This window comes from Heloderma suspectum, chromosome 6 (assembly GCF_057233095.1).
Source record: "Heloderma suspectum isolate Gila_16-S chromosome 6, 16-S_ref, whole genome shotgun sequence".
NCBI lineage: Eukaryota > Metazoa > Chordata > Lepidosauria > Squamata > Helodermatidae > Heloderma > Heloderma suspectum.
This window is the reverse complement of record NC_139463.1, coordinates 103,444,897-103,468,997: the sequence shown is the minus strand read 5'-3', so window position 1 is coordinate 103,468,997 and position 24,101 is coordinate 103,444,897. Positions and strand designations below refer to the sequence as shown.

General features: G+C 46.2%; 1 protein-coding gene across 1 annotated transcript in view; it reads right to left on the bottom strand.

The window, feature by feature from the left end:
• Positions 1–24,101, bottom strand: part of ITGAL (integrin subunit alpha L) — a 104,757-nt gene that overhangs the window by 66,714 nt on the left and 13,942 nt on the right. The window contains exons 2-4 of the mRNA XM_084805888.1: positions 4,242–4,359; positions 2,144–2,238; positions 938–1,002 (exon numbers count right to left, since the gene is read on the bottom strand). Coding sequence (XP_084662014.1) covers positions 938–1,002; positions 2,144–2,238; positions 4,242–4,359 — 278 coding nt within the window. The remainder of the gene's footprint in view (positions 1–937; positions 1,003–2,143; positions 2,239–4,241; positions 4,360–24,101) is intronic.

The following is a 24,101-nucleotide window of genomic DNA, read 5'->3' as shown; positions in this document are numbered from 1 at the left end:
GGGCATCATCCACAGGGAAATTCTTCTGCACAAGTCCTGCTTGACATGACTGGGAACTGTCCAAAAGCTCTTCCCAGTGGATTGTGTCCCATATTAATTAGTGTGTGTGTGTGGGGGGGGGTGCATGCTCTTTGGGGTTTTCACCTCAGACACAAAAATGTCTCTGGGCCAGCCTTCTAAGGATTCCTGGGGCTCTAATGCATTGGTGGGGAACTTCTTCCAGCCCAAGGGCTGAATTCCACTTCAGAGAAGCTCTCAAGAGGGGGCTGCATTCCAGTGGGGTGGGGGCAAAATACAAGCATGTTTTAGCTTACAGCTCTTACTCCCAGTAACTAAGCCTTAGGGGGGGCATTTCAAACTTTCAGAACTGGAAAAAAACAGTGCAAAAGCAGGAAAACCACCAAATTGGCAGTCAGGGGAAAGGCAGTCAGCAGCCACCTGGTGAAGCCCAGAAGGATGGACTAGGACCCCAGGAGGGCCGGATTTGGCCTGAGGTTTCCCACCCCTGCTCTAATGGATCCAGGAAACAGAGACAGGGGCCCTATTTCCGCAGTATCAGCTTTACCTCACCGGGAATTTTGTTGCGGTGTTTCCCCTATTGGATCTGCTCCTTTTCCAGCCCACACAGTGCTCAAACTCCCAGTTTATCATTGGTGTTGCATGGGGCACTGTACTGTACTGGTAGATTGTGGGAACATAACAATTGTAAAAAGAAAATGAGGGCCCCATCAAGCTGCCTCCCACTTGGCGCTTTCAACAGTTCATTTGAAATCGACAGGCAAAACTTTTCTCAGCATGCAGGTCAGGAATGAGAAACAGCTTTATCTGTTGATTTCTGCCTGTCATGTCACTGTTAAAAGGCCCTGTTGAACCCTGCACCCAGTTCTGATGGGTGAAAGGCACCCTCTTCTCTTCCAGCCCTCCAGTGCAGACTCACAATCATCTTAGACCCCTGCATGTCACTTGCCAGGTTCATGCCAAGGTGGGACACTTCAGAATTCCCTGCAAATAGACAGAGATCAAATGGGTTAATGCTGAAGGAGACACACACTTGACTTTCCTCCTGTTCTATAGATGCCCCCTGCCCCCCCCCCCACGCACACATACACACAACACAAACATCTCTGCAGGGCTGGCTCCAGTCCTGAGCAAGGCTGGTCAGCGGCCAAGGCCTAAAAGCCAGTAAGGGGGCCACCAAAGCAAGACTACCACCATTCGCACTTTGGACAGAGCACCAGGGATGGTTAGTGGGAGTGAGCACCCCTGCTCACCCTATGGCACCCCTGCCATAGAGCAGGGGTGGGCAACTCACAGCTTCCATGCAGCCGCCACAAGTGCTCTGTCTCCCCCAATTCCCCCTGCCACCATCACACAGGGTGCACAAGTAAAGTCATCCCTGCACACCCTGTTTTCCCTCAAAACGGGGATCCTGATATTTCCCCAGACAGTTGTTTCGTGGGTAGTGGGAGGCGGAGCCCAATTCTGCAAGGAAACAGGCTGCACATGGATGGTTCCCCTTGCGCACCCATTTCCCAGCAGAATCAGCAATTATGTGTGCACATGGGGGCTATGAGAGAGAGAGAGAGAGAATGGGTGTCTGTATGTGAATGGGTGTATGAATGGGTGGCCCCCAAAGGATCCCATGGGGAGCAATATGTCCCCCAACCCAAAGGTTTGCCCACCCCTGCCTTGGAGCCACCTCTAACATTCTGAGGCAACCGCCATGAACTTAGAGACCAGGCACACACAAATAGACCCCAGAGTCCTCTGTGACACACATATGAAGTACAGGATAAGGAGGGGACTGGAGTAGCAGTGTGGTGTATTAGGCAGAGTTTCAGAATCTGGCCAAGACTTTAAATCTTTGCTCAGTCATGAAGCTGAGTGGACTTTGGACCAGTCACTATCTCTCAGCCTAACATACCTCATAAAGTTGTTATACTGTGGAAATAAAAATGCAGGAGGGGTGTCATGTATGTTGCCCTGAACAACTTGGAGGATCAGCAACATTAAAATGTAATAACAAAGTGAAGTTTCTGGGGTTGTCTCTCAGTTCTTGTGCCATGATCTTTGTCAGTTATGGTTGGGCTCACTGATGGCCTTTAATTCAGGGCCTACAAAATCCTGGCATCCTGCAACTCACCCTCGAGGGGAACATCCTCACACTCCCCACTCTGCATTTTGCATTGGTACACCTTCCCCGTGGAGTTCAGCTCACCGGGAGCTCCCACAACGATGCTGAAAGAGAAGTAATAGCAGGTGCAGGGTGGTATCAGTAATGAAGATTTAACTTTTTTCCCAAAGGACCCCAAATCTCAGCTTCAAGCCCCTGGATAGGGTTGTCACCTTTTCATAGCTCCCATGCCTTTGACAGCATTATGACTGACAGACATCAGACAGACAGAACATTTTCCTGGTGTGGCAATGTAACCATTTAGGAAAGTTCATTGAAATCTACAGATCAGGGTCTTCTGGGCGTTCCATCACCTGCACGTGTACATCTGGCAGCAACCTGGGACAGGGCCTTTTTGGTTGTGGTGCCCTGCTTCTGGAATTTCCCCCCCCCCAAACAGTACAACAGTCACCAACCCTGATAGTGTTTCAGTGCCTGTTAAAAACATATTTATTTAACCAAGCATCTACTGATATTAATGCCTACCTTAAGGCACAATCCTATGCATGTTTAGACAGAAAAAGGCCTACAACCCCCAGCATTCCCCAGCCAGCCATGTAGGCCTTTTTTTCTGTCTAAACATGCATATGATTGCACCCTCAATTAGATTTTCTGTTTTATTGTGAATTTTTATTTTTATTTTAATAGTTGTTGTAACTAATATTGTATATTGCTTTGGAATTTGTTACTGAAAGGTGCTATATTTTAAATAAATAAATCACCATCTGAAGTTCTGCCTATCATACACCAATTAGGGAACTCCTGCCTATAAAACAAATGGTGCAAACCCTACTTCCCCCACCCCCGCTCCGTCACAACCCTTCACTCTCACTTCCTCAGCAATACCATGTAGAAGATAAGGCATGGCTCAATAAAAAGGGGAACAGATTGGAAGTAACCCCCTCCCCTGAAACCAAATGAAACCAAACTGGGTGCAAACAAGTTAGTCAGCCACAGACTGAAAATTCAGCATAGTGAAAACAGTGAACCCATGAACAGGACTCCTCTTTTCTTTCCATCTTGTAAATGCTTTTGTGCTTAACTCGGGCATCCAGAGCACTCAAGCATCCTCACTCAGTTCAGACTTTGTCCTTGAGAAGCTGGACCCCATGTAGTCCATTGTACATACACACACACACACACTTCCACCCACATAAACCCACACTCAACCATCAGAAATGGCCCTGTTCAGAATCCCTCTTCTCTGATAAGGAAGATTTCACAGGAGAGGAGACAGGGCCTTTGGTAGTGCTTGCTAAAATGTGGAATACTCTTCCCAAGGAGATCTGCTTGGGCCCTACCTAGAGTTGCCAACTGTGTAGATAATGTCATTATACAGTTTAGTTCCTACCTAGTTGTACCTGGGAGGAATGGGGAATTTCCTGTGGCTGTTCTGTTCTTGTTGCAGAGACAGACACAATAAAGTTTTTGCCTCGCTTCCTCAGTGGTGTGCTTCCTAAGCCTTTCCTGACATCAGTTTTTCTTACTGTGCCTTTAGCAGCAACCTCACAGGTGGACATTTAGGAGATGAAGCCTTCCTGCTGCTTTCTGTCAAGGGTGGCCACTTATTAGTTGCCAAAAAAGAGGGCATGCATCACTAAAAAAGAGGACATATAATTGCATATGCTAATGTGTGTATATAGATACAAATGTATAGTTTAAATAGAAATACGGTACACCTCATCACGGTGCGAAAGACTGTGAGCAGGTAACCCATGTTCCTGCCTGTTCAGTCTGCCAGCAAGGTGCTGTTGACAGACAACGGTTCTTATGGTTCTTTAAACTGGAATTGGACAGGCCAGCTCTTGAAACAGAAGACAGTCTCTGGCAGCCCTTCTATTTAAAGGGCTTGCCAGAGGACTGTCCTTTGTAAAAGAGGACACGGAGCAACCCTATATTCTGTCCATGCCATATTTCTGCATGCCCAGCAGCTGTTAAAGGCACAAATGCCCTACCAGGCAACTGTAATCACTCCTTTCCCACAGCTAGGAGGTCCCCAAATATAAGTTTTCCCCCTACGCAGGCAAATCTCCCAATTGTATCTGGGGGTGAGTTGGAGGGTTATTACCTTGCTTCAGAGCCTTCCCCAAGCTGCAGGACCTGATACCCAAACTGTTTGCTGACATTGGAGAAGAACAGGGCAGCCGCGGAGGTGTCGATGTTGTGCCCCATGGATGGCAACAGGCCTGTGGAAAGAAGAGGTGCAATGTTTATTCAGGGTAGATGAAGAAACAGGGAGAGAACTCATGTTCATCTCTTTCTCTTCCACACCTAGGGTTGCCAACTGATCAGGAAAAGCAGGGCTTGTCCTGTTCCTGGTCTTTAACAGAAACCTGATCTGCATGAATCACAAGGCAATGTTTTTCATGGCACAATAAGTATTATTACTTGGTAGCGTCTGCAGACCAAACAGTTTTTAAAGGCACAAAAGCAGGACAAGCAGTCCTGTACATGGAATGGATGGGGGGCACCATTTTGTCCTTTGCCTCAGGCAACAAAATGTCTTGGGCCGGCTCTGACTGTCAGTAATATATAGCCATCATGACTAGTAACTATTAATAGCCACCTCTTCCTTGAATGTGTCTAGTGCCCATTTAAAGCCACCCAAATTGGTAGCCATCACTACATCCTGTGACAGCAAATTTCAGCGTTGCACCATGTGAAACAGTACTTCCTTTTATCTGTCCTCTGTTATTAATAAATAGTGGCAAAATGTATTCAAGCCTTCCTGAAGATGGGTAAGGCTGACAAGGGCGGAATCTTCACCAAAAGCATTGAGAATCACTTTAAGCTTTTCTCCACTTTTTCCTGAAATCAGCTTTGGTCCGTCAGTAGCACACAAAAAAGCAGACTATACCGCTCCCAAACCACCAGCTTTCACCGGTCACACATCACTCTAATCAACCTTACTTTGGGGTGGGGTGGGCAGAGTCAACCACGTATGACAGGCTTGGTGCCCATCCCCGCCCCCCTCTTTCCCCTGCTTCGGGTGAGGGAAAGTATTGTAAGGGATATCAGGCATCTAGAGAAAAGGCACAGAGCCTTTTGTCTGGACATTTCCCTATGTCCCACCAACAAGTGTGCTTGCCAGGCTTTCTCCACAGAAACAAGACTCCCATAGCGCTAAAGCATTAAACCCTTAAAGAGTTAAAGCAGTGAATCTTTAACATATCGCAATGCTGGATGAGAGTCTCTGTAAAGCCCCCCACCCCCGCTTTCTGTGCATGTTTCCTCAGAAGTGAGAAATAAATCCCGTTCCCCCACAGTGAATCTTTAACATATCCCAATGCATACAGAGCCACGGTATATAGCTAAAGCGCTAAAGGGTTAAAGCACTAATGCATTTAAAGAACTTTAACCTGCCTGTTAACGCTTGAGCGCTTTAGCAGTATACCACGTCTCCATATGCACTGGGATACGTTAAAGGTTCCCTGTGGGGGAGCAAGATTTATTTCTCACTTCTGAGTAAAAATGCAGGGGCGAGGGGAGCTTCACAGAGGCTCTCGTCCAGCATTGCAATATGTTAAAGATTCACTGCAGAGGTGTGAGATTGACTTCTTACTTCTGAGCAAACATTCACAGAAGGTGGGGCGGATATGTTAAAGATTAAAAGCAGGCTACCGAAGACGAATGAGTGTCCCCACTACTGCGGCATGGTCTCTGCTGCAGTCCTGGGGATTTTCTCAATGGAAAAAGCGACTTAGATTGGGGAAACAAGAGGGAATGGGGTGTCCCACCCCCTTGACCACATCACTGTCAGGTCACAGAGGCGTGCCCAGGATTTAATGCGGGGGACATGGCACACTGTGGCAAAACCGCTTGCGAGCCGCATTTTAGGGAAAAGATGCAGTAAAAGGACTTTCGGAAACTGCACCTTTTCCAGAGTGAAGCAGCGGCTTTGCTGTGGATTGGCAATGACATCATGTGTCGCAAACGACCTCAAAGTGCCCCCCCTCCACAGTAAATTGCCCATGAAGATTGGCCCAGGGAGAAGTCTGAAGTCTCCACAAGAAGACACCTTTCCGGCTTCAGAATGTCAAAACCTTAGCTAGCAGGATAGGAAGGGAATGACACCGTAAGGACAAAATGACAGTGCAGGACATTGTGTAGGATACTCTGATGATTAAAGCTGACCTGTACCTTCTCCTAGAAAAAAAACTAGGAAGGAACAAGACAGTATGCTAGCTTCTAATTCTGAAGGCCAGATCGATCCCATCTAGCGCTTCTCCCTATATATGCCTCACCAAGGATTGAGATCTGTTGGAGGGGCCCTCCTCTGTGTCCCACCAGTGCGAGACATATACTATGGTGGGACGTGGGAGAGGGCCTTTTCTTCTGTGGCACCCCAGTTCTGGAATGCCCTTCCCTTGGAGGCTCAATTGGCACAGACATTGGTTTTGTTTTGGTGCCAAGTTAAAACATGGCTTTTTACCAAAACCTTTGAGGGCTTGAATTGAATTCCTTAAAGTTGCACACTGTTTTAACTGTTTTATTGTTTTAAATTTTCTCACTCGTATTAGCTTGTTTAATGTTTTAATATGCTTTTAGCTGTTTAAATTAGTTATTGTTTTATACTGTTTAAATTGATTTTATCTGAGATCTTAATGATATAGGGCGGGATATAAATGTTTTAAATAAATAAAAATCTAGCAGCAGCAACTGAAGCAAATACAGAAACTTAGGGGCAAACTAGATATGACAGGACAGACACATGTATTTATTCATATGTCTGACTGGGAAAATAAAAGTTCAGTATGGCTTTGGACTTCATCAAAACAGGGAATATTATATATTTTGATCAGATAATTCAAATACTAAATCTTTATAAGCCTAGGTTGTTCTGATTCCACCCCACCCCTCAAATCAGACATACTATTAGCATATGGTTATGGAAATATGGCCCAATTAATAACTTTTCTCAAACTGCAGAAGCAATTTTAATTATTTACAACTAGTAGTAGCCTGATAGGCAAGGTATGTTTTATAATTAAAAATATACAGAAAGAGGCCATGCAACCTAGCAGTATTAATGGGAGAGAGATTTAGGAGGGACTATATCAAATGAAGAGATCAAATCGCCAACATTCGCTGGATCATGGAGAAAGCAAGAGAATTCCAGCAAAATTTCTATTTCTGCTTCACTGACTATGCTAAAGCCTTTGATTGTGTGGATCACAACAAACTCTAGCTAATTCTTAAAGAGATGGGAGTACCAGACCACCTTACCTGTCTCCTGTGAAACCTGTACGAGGGTCAAGAAGCAACAGTCAGAACCGGACATGGAACAACCGATTGGTTCAAAATTGGGAAAGGAGTACGACAAGGCTGCATATTGTCGCCCTGCTTATTTAACTTATATGCAGAGTACATCATGAGAAACGCCGGGTTGGATGAATCACAGGTCGGAATTAAGATTGCTGGGAGAATTATCAACAACCTCAGATACGCAGATGATACCACCCTAATGGCAGAAAGCGAAGAGGATCTAAAGAGCCTCTTGTTGAGGGTGAAAGTAGAGAGTGCAAAAGCTGGTTTGAAACTCAACATTAAAAAAACTCAGATCATGGCATCTGGCCCCATCACTTGCTGGCACATAGAAGGGGAAGAAATGGTAGCAGTGACAGATTTTATTTTCTTGGGCTCCAAGATCACCGCAGACGGTGACTGTAGCCATGAAATTAAAAGACGCTTGCTCCTTCGGAGGAAAGCTATGGCAAACCTCGACAGCATAGTAAGAAGCAGAGACATCACCTTGCCGACAAAGGTCCGCATAATCAAAGCTATGGTTTTCCCAGTAGTAACATATGGCTGTGAGAGCTGGACTATAAGGAAGGCTGAGTGCCGAAGAATTGATGCTTTCGAACTGCGGTGCTGGAGAAGAGTCTTATGAGTTCCCTGGACTGCAAGGAGGTCAACTCAGTCCATCCTAAAGGAAATCAACCCTGAGTGCCCACTGGAAGGACAGATACTGAAGCTGAAGCTCAAATATTTTGGCCACCAAATGCAAAGAGAAAACTCCCGGGAAAAGACCCTGATGCTGGGAAGGACTGAAGGCAAAAGGAGAAGGGGGCGGCAGAGGATGAGATGGCTAGATAGCATCACCGATGCAATGAATATGGACTTGAGCACGCTCCGGGAGAGAGCGCAGGACAGGAAGGCCTGGAGTGCTATGGTCCATGGGGTCACGAAGAGTCGGACACAACTTAACGACTGAACAACAAATATCAAATGAAGTCTAGAAATAGTTATGTGAGAATGTAGGAAAACATTTAATAGCAATCAATTTAAAATAACATTTAAAAAAACAACAACAACCCATTGATATCCATGTATTCAACCCCATATAAGGAGAAAAAAGAGAAACAGGCTGTGTCTGTATGCCTTTTTAAATTGCCTATAAAATGGGGGTCCTTCATCCTGACTATGTGAAATTGGGCAGGCCAGTTCTGATCCTTTGGAGAAGGAGGTAAATGCCTGGAAATGTCATACCAATTTAATGGAATATACAAAAGGTACAAGCAGAAGAGCAGGCTGGTCTGCCACAGAAAGCAACGCGAAGCTTCTATGAACCGTGCCTTTTAAAATTCCCTCTGTAGCAGGGGCTCTCTTTCCAATCTGACTGAAAATTGTCATAACTGATGCCATGACACTGTAGTACAACAACCAGTGGTGGCTCCAGGTTTCTGAGGGCCCTTGGGCAAGACACACTCATTGGGCCCCTTCCCTCACTGAGTCTACCTTCTCAGCACCATCAACACCAGCCACAATTGCTCCTCCTCTCTCTCATCATTGTGACCACTTGCTTGCTTAACAGACAGAGAGCCAGTGAGGAAGTAGGCAGTGGCATCTACTGTGCCTCCTCCTCACCACCACCCCAGTCTGGGCCACAGCGAGAGGCAGGGGAACAGGCAGGTTGAGATGGTGAGGAGGCGGGGCGTCCCCAGAGTCTTTTGTCACTGGGCCACTGCTGGGACGTGGGCACTCGGCAAGTTGCCACGCCAAGTGCAATGCTGGAAAACGTCACACCGTTCAGATGGAAAACACCAAAGTTACAGAGGACAGAAACAATCATTGTTTTAGGGGGTCTACCTGAAAAAGTGGAAGGCTCCCACCTGGAAAAATTCCTTGCATGCTAGCTCAGCCATTATTATGACTCTGGAGGAGGGGGTAGCCCCTGAAGCAGAAAGAGATCATGTTACATCACATTTGCCCCTTCACGAAAAAAGAACGATCCCAACCACAAAAGTCTTCTACGTTCATGTCATCATAAAAACCACAGAGTCAATACAGGGCAGCTCAGTTCAAATACACCAAGATATCTCCTCTGAAATGTTAAAGCGTAGGCAGCAGCAAATTAACATGTATACTAGAGATTTCGGAAAAGCTGACCCAGGGGAAAGTGTTGGCGGACACAGACCCATTTGAGGGGAGAGAAATGCTGATCTAAGAGGAATTACCTGCCTCCTTCATACCAGGGGAATCTTTGAAGCAACTAAGTGAAACAAAGGAAGTCCTCACCCCCAGAGTGGTTTTTAATTGATTATACTGATTATTAGATTTATATCCTGTTCTCCTTCCAAGGAGCTGAAGGCAGCACACATAGTCCTCCCTCCCACCATTTTATCCTCACAACAACTTTGAGATAGGTTAGGCCGAGAGTGATTGGCCCATAGTCACCCAGTGAGTTTCATGGCTGAGTGCAGAAAGGCCAGTACTCAAAACGACAATGCCACATGACTGGAAATAATGTCCATGATAGCAAGGACACTTGAGAATTACTTATGTTTGTTTATTTATTAAATTTATTATTTTATCATTTTTAATTCTGTTTTTAGGCAGCATACCTGTCCCCCTTTAAACCTCACAATAATTCTGCAAAGTAGGCTGAGAAGCCAGGTGACTGGCTCAAAATCACTCAATAAGCTTTGTGCTGAGGGGAGATATGAACCCATGCTCCACAGGCCAAACCCAGCACTCTGACCACTGAACCACACTGTCAATCTACAAGAGCAGAGAGGGGTGAGTTGAAGGTAGGTAGGATCTACTGGTTGATCAGCACATCAGCAAATATTTCTGCCGGCCAACTGTTTAACAAGACTCTCCCCATGCATGCATGCATGCACGCACGCACCCCCCCCCCCCCAGTTATATTGGTGAAATGAAGAAAGCTTGGGGTAACCAGAAGTGTATTTGTGTGGGGAAGGACTGTTAGCTCCCTTCTGTTCTGATACTCAAAAACAACTTCCTGGGCTCAGAATTCTTGAACTCTAAGCGTATGTCTTTTGCACCATGTTCTGGTTGATGGATTTTGGGGGCTCTAGTAAAAAACAAGTAGACCCCCCCATACACTTGAAGCTTTTCCATCCCTGTACTGGAGGCCTTCATGATGCACTTACATTTTCTTCAGTGGATGTCAACTGAAGGGGGAGATGAGCATCTAACCTCAAATGTTACCGGCTGCCCTGCCCTGCCCTTCGCTTCTCTCAGGCCTACTTCCTTACCAAAGGAAGTTTGCATTTGACCTGTCTCCTCAGGGGAAATGGAGGGAAGGCAAGCAAAGGAGTTGCTCTGTGAGTGAGAGGGAATAATGATGATTTTGTTATTAATTGTATAGAGGCACTGGTGTGCATGGCACTTTACAGAATGCACGAAGCCTGCCCTGAGGGGCTTCCAAATTTAACACAAGGGAAAACAGCAGAGGAAGGGGAGGGAAGTATACCAGGTTGGGGGTGGTATACTTCAGCTACATTTACTTAGGCTTAGCTAAAGTAGGGCATGGGAACTAGTGGGTTATGCCAAAGGCTTCACAGAAAAGGTGGATTTTTGAGGAGCAGTTTGACTGAAGTAAGGGGTGGCATCACACAGGTATTGTGGGAAGCACGTCCAAGCAAATGGGGTAATTCACCCTGGCCCCTAAGCAACCCAGCGATCCAGGTTCACATCACACTCCACAACCTACGAAGAAGCCAGTTGTGGGTTGTGCGCTAAAGCAGAAGAAGCGGGCATGTTGCAGGCAGCGTGCTTGCACGTCCCCGACAACCCATTGGTTTTTAAATTGATGGGTTATCATTACATGTGGACTGGGTCGCTTAGAGCAGGGGGGACAGAAGGTAGGTCAGATCTCCTGGGGGGTGTCTCCATGAGCGAGTTACTCTGAGCTGGCTGCATTTGGAGGTCGTTAGAGATATATGACATCGTGGCCATCCAGCAGCCACCCTGGAGCTTATCAGGGAAAAACCGGATTTCCAGAGACTGCTTAAAGTCCGATTCATTTCCTCAAGTTGTGTTCTCTCCAGTATAGTTGCTATGTGCCCCAACCCCTGCATTGACCTTGGGTATGCTAGCCCTGCCCAGGGGTCAATGGGGCTCGTTCCCAAAATGCGCACTCCTGAAGTTACTGAGATTCCCATGAATCAAAATAACGCATTTAGAGAGCCTTATTGTCAAAACTTCGAAGCTTCAATTTATCTCAGCAGGCAACAATAACACTGTGTTCCTCTAATGATTGTTTATTTAAGGAAGGAAGTAATGGGGGGGGGGAGAAGAAGATTATTCCTGTCCCTCCTGTGTTTCCCAGCACAACCCAATTAGTGTCTACTCAGAAGTAACTCCCATTGTGGGCAATGAGGCTTGTCCCCTGAATGCACACATCAGAATTTACAGAGATTCCCCACCCCCATTGAAATAGCACATTTTAAAGCACTAATTCTCTAAAGACAGGGGAGGAAACCTCCCAGGATTTTATCAAAGGAGAAAGGGGGGAGAGCCTGGACCGGGGGGGGGGGAGCCTCTCTTATTGGTTGAGCAGCCCCTGCCAGTCAGATGACATTCACTCCAACCCCCGTGTGCCTGGTAGCGCTGTACCTTCTGTATCTGATACGGTGGCTGCACCCCTATCTCCCTAACCATCTGCTCCCATAAGTAGTTCATGCCCTGGTCTCCTCTCACCTAGACTACTGTAATGCGCTCCATGTGGGGTTACCCTTGAAGATGGTTCGGAAGTTTCAGCTGGTGCAGAATGCGGCGGCCTGCCTGATTAAAGGCAGCTGTTGGCGAGACCACATCACTCCAGTGCTGAAGGAGTTGCACTGGTTACCAGTTGTTTTTCAGGCCCAATTCAAGGTAATGGCATTGACCTTTAAAACCCTATATGGTTCCGGCCCAGTCTATCTTAAGGAGCGCCTCCAACAACACCAGGGATGCCGCTCAACAAGATCAGCCTCAGTAGGCCTTCTGTCTGTCCCATCAGCCAGGACAGCTAGGCTGGTGAGGACTAGGGAGAGGGCATTTTCTGTGGTGGCCCCCACACTGGAATTCCCTCCCTAGTGACTTCCGCCATGCCCCCTCTTTGATGAGCTTTTGCTGGGCTTTAAAAACCTGGCAGTTCAGGTTGGGTTAGGGCTTTTTAGAGCTGTGTTGTTTTGTTATTTTTGTTTTGTTTGGTTGATTATATAAATTTATTAGTATTGTACGCCACCTAGAGTGGCCAGGTAGCCAGCCAGATGGGCAGCTAATAAATCAAATAAATCAAATAAATAAATAAATGTTATGTGAAGCGACTTTTATTGGTGCGATACACTTGCTCATGGAGTCCTGCGAGGACCAAAGCTGGCTTCTTGAAAATCCGGGTAAGCCACAATTGGTTTCTCCTTCCACCAGTGTACTGCCAACCAGCAGCTTCTGTCTTGAAAAGCCACATTATCTGAAAGTCCTTTGACTCCATTTTTTTTCCAGTTAAAGCAGTTCTCACGCGGTTCCACTGCAGTGTGCCGTGTTCCTCCACATTAAGTCCTGGGTGTGCCTTTGTGACATGGCTGTGACCTGGTCAAGCGGTGCCCCCCCTTCACTCATTTTCCCCATTGGCACTACTATCCCCAGGGAGGGTAATTGGAGTAACTACAGTAACTAGCCTGCCTTTCTGACTCATCATAGCGCTATTGTGTGCTGTCAAGACTTCAGAATTGTGCTGTACTTCCTTTTGCCAGTGGGAGTATTTAGCCTTGCTTTCCCAGTTGAGAGTCCTCATTATGCACTTCCCTGATGTTCGCCTGATGTTGGGTTGATTGGCTTCTCTGATGTTGGGTTAATTCACCTCTCTGATGTGGTATTGCTTTGCTTCTCTGGGCACTTATCTGATCCTTGCTTACTTAGCTGCTTCTCTGATGTTTGCCTTACTTCCCTTCTTTGATATTTGCTTTACTTCACTTAGGGGCTTGTCTGATTCTGGCACATTACTTCGCTTCCCTGCTTCTCATTGCATTGTTTAGCTTCCCTGATGCTTGCAGTAAAAAACGACCTGGAAGCGACAATTCTGTGACAGTTTGCTGGAATGGGATGAAATTGGGGTGGTGGGTGCTCTCAGGGGAAGCCTTTAGATGCTGTACTGGATAATTTGGGATTTTGGCTTCTTGGAAAAGTGAGGGAACAGTGAGCTTATACTCTTTCATCTGGCGATAAACAAATGTGCCTTAGGGCTCTATCGCCACACTGATCTCCTGAGGTATCGGGATCACAGAACACAGAAGCCTTTCATTGCAAACAGGGAGAAAGTGCCCAACCCCAGAGAAGGAACAAGGGAGATGGTGGAAACTATAACTCTGCACAGATTGCAGGAATGGGATTAAATTGGGAGGGGGATACTCTCAGGGGGAGCCTTCAGATGCTTCACTGGAGAATCGGGGATTTTGGCTTCTTCATGTCAGGAGCGCCCTAGCGGCTTCTTTCTGTCTACTCCAATAGCCAACTCAAGACACAGACAAAAGGATTCTTTTCAAGGCTTTAATCCTTTTACAACTTAATGACTCTTTCAGATGCTAATCACCAGCGATTAAGCAATGAACAGCAGAGTAGCCTATGCTCCGGGTTAGGCAGTTGGTCCCTGTTTGAAGGAGAATCACTTGCAGACCCTGAACTTATGGGCTAGGGAGAGTTCCTCCCTCTTTCCCTTGGGTCCACGGGACGCGACCGTTGCTTGCGTGCCAAACGGGCGCTACGCCTCCTTTCCGCACCCTCCATTGCTCGTCGCTCCCTGCGTCTGCGTGGAGCGTCTAGCAAGCCCCGTTCCCGCACTCTCTCACTGCCAGGGTCACTATCTATCTCAGGAATGCTGGCAGGAGGAATCTCTGCCAGCTGCTCTGCCTGTGAGGGATGAGCAGGCTCCTCTCCCATGGATTGCTGTTCCTCCTCAGAATCAGAACTGCTCTGGGGTTCTATGGGCTCAGTTTCCACCCTGACACTTCATGCAAAAGCCTGTCCAGGGGCAGCCTGGACAGGGGTGGGAAACAAACCTCTCTCATTGGTTGAGCAGGCCCTGCCAGGTTGATGATATTCTGTTCTATCCCCCCACCAAACCGGGAAGTATGTTCCTTTCAAGCGCTGTGTGACCCATGAAAACTGGATTTTAAAGGTACAGTACACTCAGCTTTTCTTGCTTCGTGTGTCCCTGACGGACCAAAGCCGATTCCATGAAATTCCAGATAATATTCCAATGCACTTCTCATTCTGTTGTCATGAAGTTCCCCCCCGGTCTCAGTTTTCCATATTGTGGTGAGATGTGATGTATTATTTCTAAATTTGCATCTAAACATGTACATTTAGCATGTGCAAAATTTATGCAATTGTCCTGTTTTTTGGCAATGCATTTCCTCTTTTTTGGATTCATAGGCTGCAGAAATGAAGAACGCTTGGGGTAACGGAGTTTTGTGTGAAAGGGCTGTGAGCTCAGTCCAGTTCTGGTACTGAAAACCAGAAAGTTCCTAGCTTAGAACGTGCTCAGAGGCACCCTCATCTTTAATGCTAAGTGCATGCTTTTTGCACCTGGTTCTAGTTGGCGGATCTTAGGGTCCAAGTAAAAAGCACAGTAGATCCAGCAAGACTGAAGTCTGCCTGCCCCTGGTTGAGAGGTCATTCAATGGCTATAGATGGCATAGCAATACTACCCTCCACCACTTCACTGATGGTCTTATGTACTTGTAAAATCAAGGATTGCTGCCTGTGTCTCCTCTCTTACAATTTATACATTCCACAAAGCTCTTTCCTACCCCACCATAAACTGCATTAATTTACTGTGAAATCAATACTGTCTGTACTGCACTGGCTTCTGAAGCAGGATATATTAGTACGCTGACCATAGCAGTTCCACTTTAAAGCCACAGACAAAGCATAAGAAGGTGCAATATTCAAATACCAGTGGGGGAACATTTCAGTCTCCCAGGACATTCTGTAGCTGACCTTAAGGTGGTCATCCTTGAACAAAGTAACTTCAAAGGGAAATTGCAGCGGACGAGATCTGGAGATCTAAAAAATTATCACATTTTTGTGATCTTTTGAGTTGGCCTATAAAGGTTATATGAACTTGAGCACACTCCGGGAAAGAGCGGAGGACAGGAAGGCCTGGCGTGCTGTGGTCCATGGGGTCACGAAGAGCCAGACACGACTGAACGACTGAACAACAACAACATAAAAAAGGTTATATGCTATATGGATTGCTGAATTATTGTTAACGAAGCAGTTCAGTAGTATCACATCTGGTATGAATTGCAATTTAAAAAAATTGATTTTTGGTTTTTTAAATCATACAACACATGTTAATTTGTTTACCAATGCTAGGATGTCTGTGTTATCACCAACAACAACTGTTTTTGTGAATGGCCACCGTCAACGACATATTTATCACTGTCTGTACTTCCCGCATTTCATTTCCCTCTGACCTCACTGTTTAACCCCCCCACCCCCTAACCATGTGTAAATTACAGGATAATACTCCATGCATCTGATAAAGAGGACTGTAATTCACAAAGGCTATTGCCATAATGAATTTGTTAGTCTTTAAGATGCCACAAGACTCCTGGTTTTGCTACAATATACTAACAGAGCTACCTCTAGAAATAATCTCACAATGGATCTGGCTGTACTTCTCTCAGAACTGCTGCAACCCAGACATAATTCAGCAGCTGTTGGTACCTAGAGAAGAAGTTATGGTGTATGCACATGCTGTGACCCACTCACATCTGCTTTCAATTCGATCAGGGAGTTGTCTAACACCCCCCCCACACACACACACAGTGTTTTTGCACTTTTACAGACCCTTCTGTTCTCAGTAACTGTTTCAGGTTAAAACAAGGGGACTCAGAATATCATAGTTTTTTGCCAATTCAAAAAATATTATGGTGCGGCGGTGGGATTAAATTAAACTTGAATACTGAAACTATCACCAACACTGAAGACAAAGGAATGTTGTATTATCTGGACTAGAAACAGTATGCAGACCACAATGTTATCATGCAGAAACAGAAGCAATGTGTCTTTTTGAGATGGTCTTCTCTCAAGGAGTGGCAATATATTTGGATATTCAGTTAAAATTTATAATTGGATATCAGTATAGCATCACCAATGCGAAGAGAAAACTCCCTGGAAAAGACCCTGATGCTGGGAAAGACTGAAGGCCAAAGGAGAAGGGGACGGCAGAGGATGAGATGGCTAGATAGCATCACGGATGCAATGAATATGAACTTGAGCACGCTCCGGGAGAGAGCGCAGGACAGGAAGGCCTGGCGTGCTATGGTCCATGGGGTCACAAAGAGTCGGACACAACTTAATGACTGAGCAACAACAACAATATACAATCAGGCTGTGGTGCAGCACCATCATGTGTGCGTAATTGGGGGAGTGGGCTCCATTGAACTCCACAGGATTTGCTTCTGAGAAAACAGGCAGAAGAGTAGGGTGCAAGTGTCAATAACGTATGCTTGAAAATGTAGGCATAACTCAATCTCTCTCATCCGTCTCTGAAGTTCCATAGCTTCTGAACTTCAGAAAACTCAAGATTTGTGTCCATCAAAAGATGTTTCTCAGCTTTTTCACAAGGTAATTTGTTTTAAGGTGGCCATGCAACCTACTTTACAGAAGACAGTCCTCTATTTGAAGGGCTGTCCAGTCCAAGTCTGGTTGAAAGGCCAAGCCCCACTCTCTGGTGGAGTGGCCGGATTGGGGCACTCAGTGGGCCAGATTAGGTCTGCAGGCTGGGAGTTCTGCACTCCTGCCATGTATTGCCTCCAGTATCAGAGACAGGATGCTGGGGAACATGAGTGGGAGGGTGCTGTTGCACTCCTATCCTGCTTGTGGGCTTCTAATAGGTATCTGATTGGCAACCATGGGAACATAATGCTGGACTAGATAGGCCTTTGGTTTGAGCCAGCACAGCTCTTCTTATATACTTAAGTATGACTCAGTCTGATCCTGTAGTCATCCTGAAACCTGAGTAAGAACTCCACAAAATGACAAGAGGCACACAGATCGTAGTAAACCTGAAACCTGGCTGGGATTTCCATGAAATGTTCATCTCATGCCCTTATTTATTTTCTGAATCAGGCGGTGAAAATATTCAATTCTTTACTGGCCAGTAAAATAAAATATTTTATTAATAAGTATATAAATTCAAACCAATCCAGTTATATACCATCAATACAAATATGAAATAGTACCAGACATACTTGGAACATGACCTATTTCTATAGAATTAAACACATGATAGGAAGCTGACTTATGCAAAGTCAGATTATTGGTCTATCCAACTCAGCATTGTCGACATTGACTGGCAGCAGCTTTCTGCTAGGGACTGAACTTGGGGCCCTCTGCATGCAAAACATGCGCTCTACCACTACGTTATAGCACTTCCGAATTTCTCTAGCTCGGCCTTCCCCAACGCGGTGCTCTCCAGATGTGTTGGACTACAAAACTCCCATTATCCAACATGTGTAGTCCAACATGTCTGGGGGGCACCAGGTTGGGGAAGGTTGCACTAGATATTCTTTTGGTAGACACAGAGAAGGAACCTGATCACCCAGAAGAACTTGGTCTAACAGAGATGTTGAAAAGCCATGGATTTTGGTCCATGATTGAAGCATTTTGTAGTCATCCAATAGAGCAAGTAAAAGTCTCTAATCTCCAGGGCCAGATGAACTGCATCCTAGAGTAATAAAGGAACTGGCAGAAGAACACTCAGAACCGCTGTCTATTCTCTTTGAGAAATCATGGAGGACGGGGGAAGTGCCAGATGACTGGAGGAGGGCTAATGTTGTCCCTATCTTCAAAAAGGGTAAAAAGGAGGAACCTGGGAACTACAGACCAGTCAGTCTGACATCAATCCCTGGGAAAATTCTGGAGCAGATGATAAAGCAATCCATCTGGAAGCACCTTGAAAACAATGCCGTGATTACTCGAAGCCAACATGGATCTGTCAAAAACAAGTCCTGCCAGACAAATCTGATCTCATTTTTTGATCAAGTAACCTCCCTTGTAGACCGTGGGAATGCTGTAGACATCATATACCTCGACTTCAGCAAAGCTTTCAACAAAGTGCCCCATGATCTCCTGATGAGCAAACTAGCTCAAAGTGGGCTAGATGAAACAACGATCCGGTGGATCCACAGTTGGCTACAGAATCGGACTCAAAGAGTGCTTATCAATGGGACCTTCTCAAACTGGGGAGAGGTAACGAGTGGGGTACCGCAGGGCTCAGTCCTGGGCCCAGTGCTCTTCAACATTTTTATGAATGACTTGGAGGAGGAGGTGCAGGGAATGCTGATCAAATTTGCAGGTGACACAAAATTGGGCGGGATAGCTAATACTTTGGAAGACAGAAACAAAATTCAAAGTGATCTGGATAGACTGGAGCACTGGGCAGAAAACAACAGAATGACATTTAATAGGGATAAACGCCAAGTTCTGCACCTAGGAAAAAGAAACCAAATGCACAGTTACAAGATGGGGGATACGTGGCTCAACAACACTACAAGTGAGAAAGCTCTTGGAATTGTTGTCGATCACAAGCTGAATATGAGCCAACAATGTGATGTGGCTGCAAAAAAGGCAAATGCTGTTTTGGGCTGCATTAATAGAAGCATCGCTTCCAAATCCCGGGAAGTACTAGTTCCCCTCTACTCAGCACTGGTTAGGCCTCATCTGGAGTACTGTGTCCAGTTCTGGGCACAGCACTTTAAGAAGGATGCAGACAAGCTGGAGAGGGTTCAGAGGACGGCAACAAAGATGATCAGGGGACTGGAAACAAAGCCCTATGAAGAGAGACTGAAAGAACTGGGCATGTTTAGCCTTGAGAAGAAAAGACTGAGGGGAGATATGATAGCGCTTTTCAAGTACTTGAAAGGTTGTCACAGAGAAGAAGGCCAAGATCTCTTCTTGATCATCCCAGAGTGCAGGATGGAATAATGGGCTCAAGTGACAGGAAGCCAGATTCTGGCTGAACATCAGGAAAAACTTCCTGACTGTTAGAGCCATACGACAATGGAACCAATGACCTAGGGAGGTGGTGGGTTCTCCCACACTGGAGGCGTTCAAGACGAGGCTGGACAGCCATCTGTCAGGGATGCTCTGACTTGGATTCCTGCACTGAGCAGGGGGTTGGACTCAATGGCCTTGTAGGCCCCTTCCAACCCTGCTATTCTATGATTCTATGATTAAAGTCAATGGCCACGTTCGGCCATCATGCCAAACCAGGACTGGGAAACTGTGGCTCTCCAAATGTTGTTGGACTCCAAATGCTATCAGCCACAGCCAGCATGGCCAATGTTCAGGGTTATAGGGAGTTCATCCACCCCTATACTAAACCATAGTTTAACATAACAAGAACAAGCCACAGCAAACCTCAAAACTCATGCATTCACCAATCTCCTCCACTTCGGCTTAACTGTAATTTCGCATTACGTCTGAACCCTAAACTTTGGTTAATTTTAACCATGGTTAATGAAAACAAGTGTCAGACTCCCATCTGACCCAAGCTCAGGGGAGACCTCTTTCAAGGAGGAGGACCGGGATTCCTCAGCAATCCCCACTTCCACTGAAGATCCACAAAAGATGTGGGGCAGTCTGAGGAGTTCCTTCGCAAGGTGTCTCACCTCAGACATTGAAGAATCTCTTCAACCCAATCCTGAGTCTTGCTTTGGTTCCCTGCTCTCCTTCCTCACCTTGCAGCTCTCCAGAGCACAGGCAGCAACAGACCAAACTCAGACTAGTTGTTGGAGTGCCCGCTTGGCTGCCAGAAAACCCGTTCACTGTGGGTCTACTTGTGAGCAAGAGTCTACTCAGGAGGAGGGAAAAGTTCCAGCTGCAACTGCTGAACCAGGAAGAGAAGTATATGACAGCATGCATATAAGCCCTCAGGTTCCTCCCAGACCTTTGCTGGATCAATATAGCTCCCTTTGAGCCATTACTTCCAGCTCCTTTCTCACAGACAACAAGGCAGCTTTGTAAACTGCAGTTTGAAGTTGGCTTGTTTTAATTTAGCATATTTAAGATTAACCACAGTTTGTCAGGTTTGGAAACATGGCAAATTGCAATTAATGTAAAATGGAAGCAAAACCTTCTGAACTCCTCCTTATGGCTGCACTGGACAGGGGAGATTGCACAAGTCCAAGGGTCATACTGCATCTTCTTCTTGGGCATAACGTGACCTCCAAAACATGGCCAATAATGTTTAGACTCCTGTCTTCCTGACTCCAAGAGGAAGTCTACAGGAAAGTCCCTTGTCTTCTATCCTTTGTGCCAGAGGTGGGCAACACACGACTTGTGGACTGCATGTGGCCCCCAGGTCCTTTTTGGCAACCTCCAAATGGCCGCATCACTAAATTGCTACAGAATTTTAGCAGTGCATAGCAACAGAGGGGAAAAGCCACATTTTCACTTGTTTTAATAGAAAATTGTGCTCCCTGGGGTTTTGTGCTTCCCATGCACCTTGACTGAAAGCGAAAATGGCTTTTTTCTCACCACCAAACTTGGCAGCAATATGATGGCAGGAGTGTGTGTGCAGCCCCTGTTAAGCCATGGTGGGGGTGGGGGTGGGGGCGGAAATTGGCCCCAAGACTGCCTGAAGTTGCCCACCCCTGATTTTTGGCATGTTGCTGGAACCATTTGCTAAGGCAGTTGGGTGTACTCCAAATAGAGGGTGCAGTCAAAACAGCGAAGATTAATGCTGATGTCACAGTGCTTTACATCGCTTCCCTCAAACCCATATTCCTCAGATATGACAGGAGATAGAAAATACCAGCAACATTTCCAGGTTCAGGATAAAACCACAGCTATCAAATGTTAAGAAAGAAGATAGCACCATCTTATTTTTCAAAAAATGCACCACAAACAGCAGAAAGAACTGACACTCTTGTAAGTCACTGCCAAAAATGGTGATCCTTCGAGGAGAAGTCAGCAAGCCTTAAAGTGAGATGTACAGAGCTGTGAACGTACATACTTTGAGCTCTCTTTGAAATCTGTGTGTGGCTGTGGCATTTTAGCACATTGACCAATGCTGCTGTATGCTACAGCTCCATCTCTGCCACCTCCTCCTTGTTCCCCTCTTCCTGTAGGGGGAGCAAAGCATCCCACAGTCAGTTGCCAGAGATGGGAGAAGGTGGCAAACTTCCATCTCAGACACTCTGTGTCAGGCACTTACTTTCCCTGCTCGTCCCCCTGCCCCCACTGCTGGGAAAGAAAGCACAGCACAGCCACGTGCTTGAGAGAGAAGCAGCCTGTCTCGGACAAGCCACTTGCTGTGGGCCACTTCATTCCCCAACAGGAAGAGGGAGAAGAAGAGGAAGATGTGGCAGTGGAGCACGAGCCAGTTTCACTGCTATGCTACAGCCACAGAATCATTTATTTATTTATTTATTTATTTATTTATTTATTTATTTATTTATTGCATTTATACCCCACCTTTCTTCCTCTTGCAAGGAACCCAAGGCGGCTTACATTATCCTCCTCCTCTCCATTTTATCCTCACAACAACAACCCGGTGAGCCCAGGGGTGGACTGGACACCTGCAGGAGGTCCAGAGGCCATTTTTGCTCCCTGGACCTGCCAACCGTGGGCTGCACATACACACCCCACAGGGTAAATTAAAAAAAAAAAGTCATAGCAAATACTGAGCACCCAAAGGGTCAAAAATGGCTTGTTTTGAAGCTAAATTTGACCTTTGGGACACTGCAGAGCAGCTACAGAGCATTAAGGTGTTCAAATTTGGCTTGCAAGCAACTAATGTTTGGGTGCTCCATAGCTGCTATGGATGCCACTTTTAAAAAAAATCCTGGGGGGGGGATGGTGGGGGCCCCAGCAGGGATGACAGGGGCCATATGTAGGCTTGCATATTGCCACTCCCTGATCTAGTTCAACCCTGGGCTCAAGGCAGACTCTGCCAGGCAGGATGCAGCTAAAGCAATGTGTACATTAAAAAGAGAGCTGAAATTACAGTCACAGTGGCATGTGCCTATTTGTAATGCACAACTGTATGTACCCATAGATTTCATTCCAGAGCTCAAGAGGAGAGCATATGCATTGTATACCAAGAATTCCAGGTTTAACCCTTGCCTTTGTCCCAGGCCTTGGGGAGCTGCTAGTACTGGGCTAGACAGACAAAGGTTTGACTGGGCGTGTGTGTGTGTTTCCACCAGTGATTTACTCCAAGCTGGCTGCGAGCTGAGGCAGTTAGGGATACAGGACGTCATGGCCATCCAGCAGCCACCCCGGAGCTTATCAGGGAAAAAGCAGATTTCCTGAGACTGCTTAAAGTCCGATTCTTTGCCTTAAGTCGGGTTCTCCTCAGTATAGTTGCTGTGTGCCCCAACCCCTGTATTTAGCTCAGGTATGCTAGCCCTGCCCAGGGGTGTGCCTTTCACCAGGAGCCCCGTCAAGGGGTATTTCCTGTCCCTGCACAAACAAATTAGTGTCTCCTCAGAAGTAACTCCCGTTGTGCTGAATGAGGCTTGCCCTCTGAATGCCCACATCAGAACTTTCAGAGATCCCCCTCAATTGACATAGTACATTTAAAGCCCAATTCCCTAAGTGCGGAAAAGCGCGATCTTGAGGCTCTAATTCTCCTTTGTTTGGTTTACTGCCTTAGGATGTAACTATTTTGACCTTTCATTATAGAGATCCTGTGGGTTAACATGGGGGCTGGTTTCCCATCTTTGTGTTCCCCCCACTTTTCCCTGCACAAGCATATGTTTGTCTACTCCGAAGTAACTCTCTTTGTGCTCAATGAGGCTTGCTCCTGAAATGCAAGCGCATCTGGACTTTCAGGGGAAAGGGGAGGGGGAAGCCTCTCTTATTGCTTGAGCAGCCCCTGCCAGTCAGATGACACTCCACCCCCCACCCTGACCAGGAAGTATGTTCTGTGATGCAATTTTTACTGCTGCAGAGAACCTGCTTGTGGAGCCCTGCATGGAATAAATCACAGCAAAGCTAATTCCGTTTAAAAAATCCAGTACTCAATTCACTTCTCCTTCCATTGTTGTGGAAACACGGCCTGGGTCTATGGCAACTTCACAGGTATCTATGGGTACAGTGAGGTGTGTGGCCACACCTCTTTCCAGAGCTCATTCTAAAGCCTTGGAGCCACCACAGAGAAGGCCCCACCCTTTGCAACCAGTCCTGATGGGCAGGTCCTTCCTAAATTGTTGTGAACTGCCCAGAGAGATTCAGCTATTGGGCAGTATAGGAATTAATAATAATAAAGATCTTATTTATAGGTGACTTTGAAATGATCTTGGACTAATTCAATAAACTCTATTCATTCATACTTATAAGTGGCAGTGTGGTATGTTTGAGCACATCGGCAAGATGAGGCACCCTCTGATCTTATCTTTCCATCTTTCACAGACATATTAATAGGAAACATATATTCACACTTTTTCAACAGGCACAATTATTTCACACTCTTATAAGCGGCAGGCGCCGTGTGGTCCCTGCAAAGGTTTCTCAGTCATCTATCCTCACCCTTGCAAACAAACCAACAAAAAATTGTGCAGTTCGGGTAGCCCACACTCTGTTGGTTCTCAGGCTCAGAGCTCACTTGTGCTAAGAGCTGCTTCTTGGACTGCTAATATGGTAATAAATAGAAGACTGTAAATCAATACAAAGGATGGAA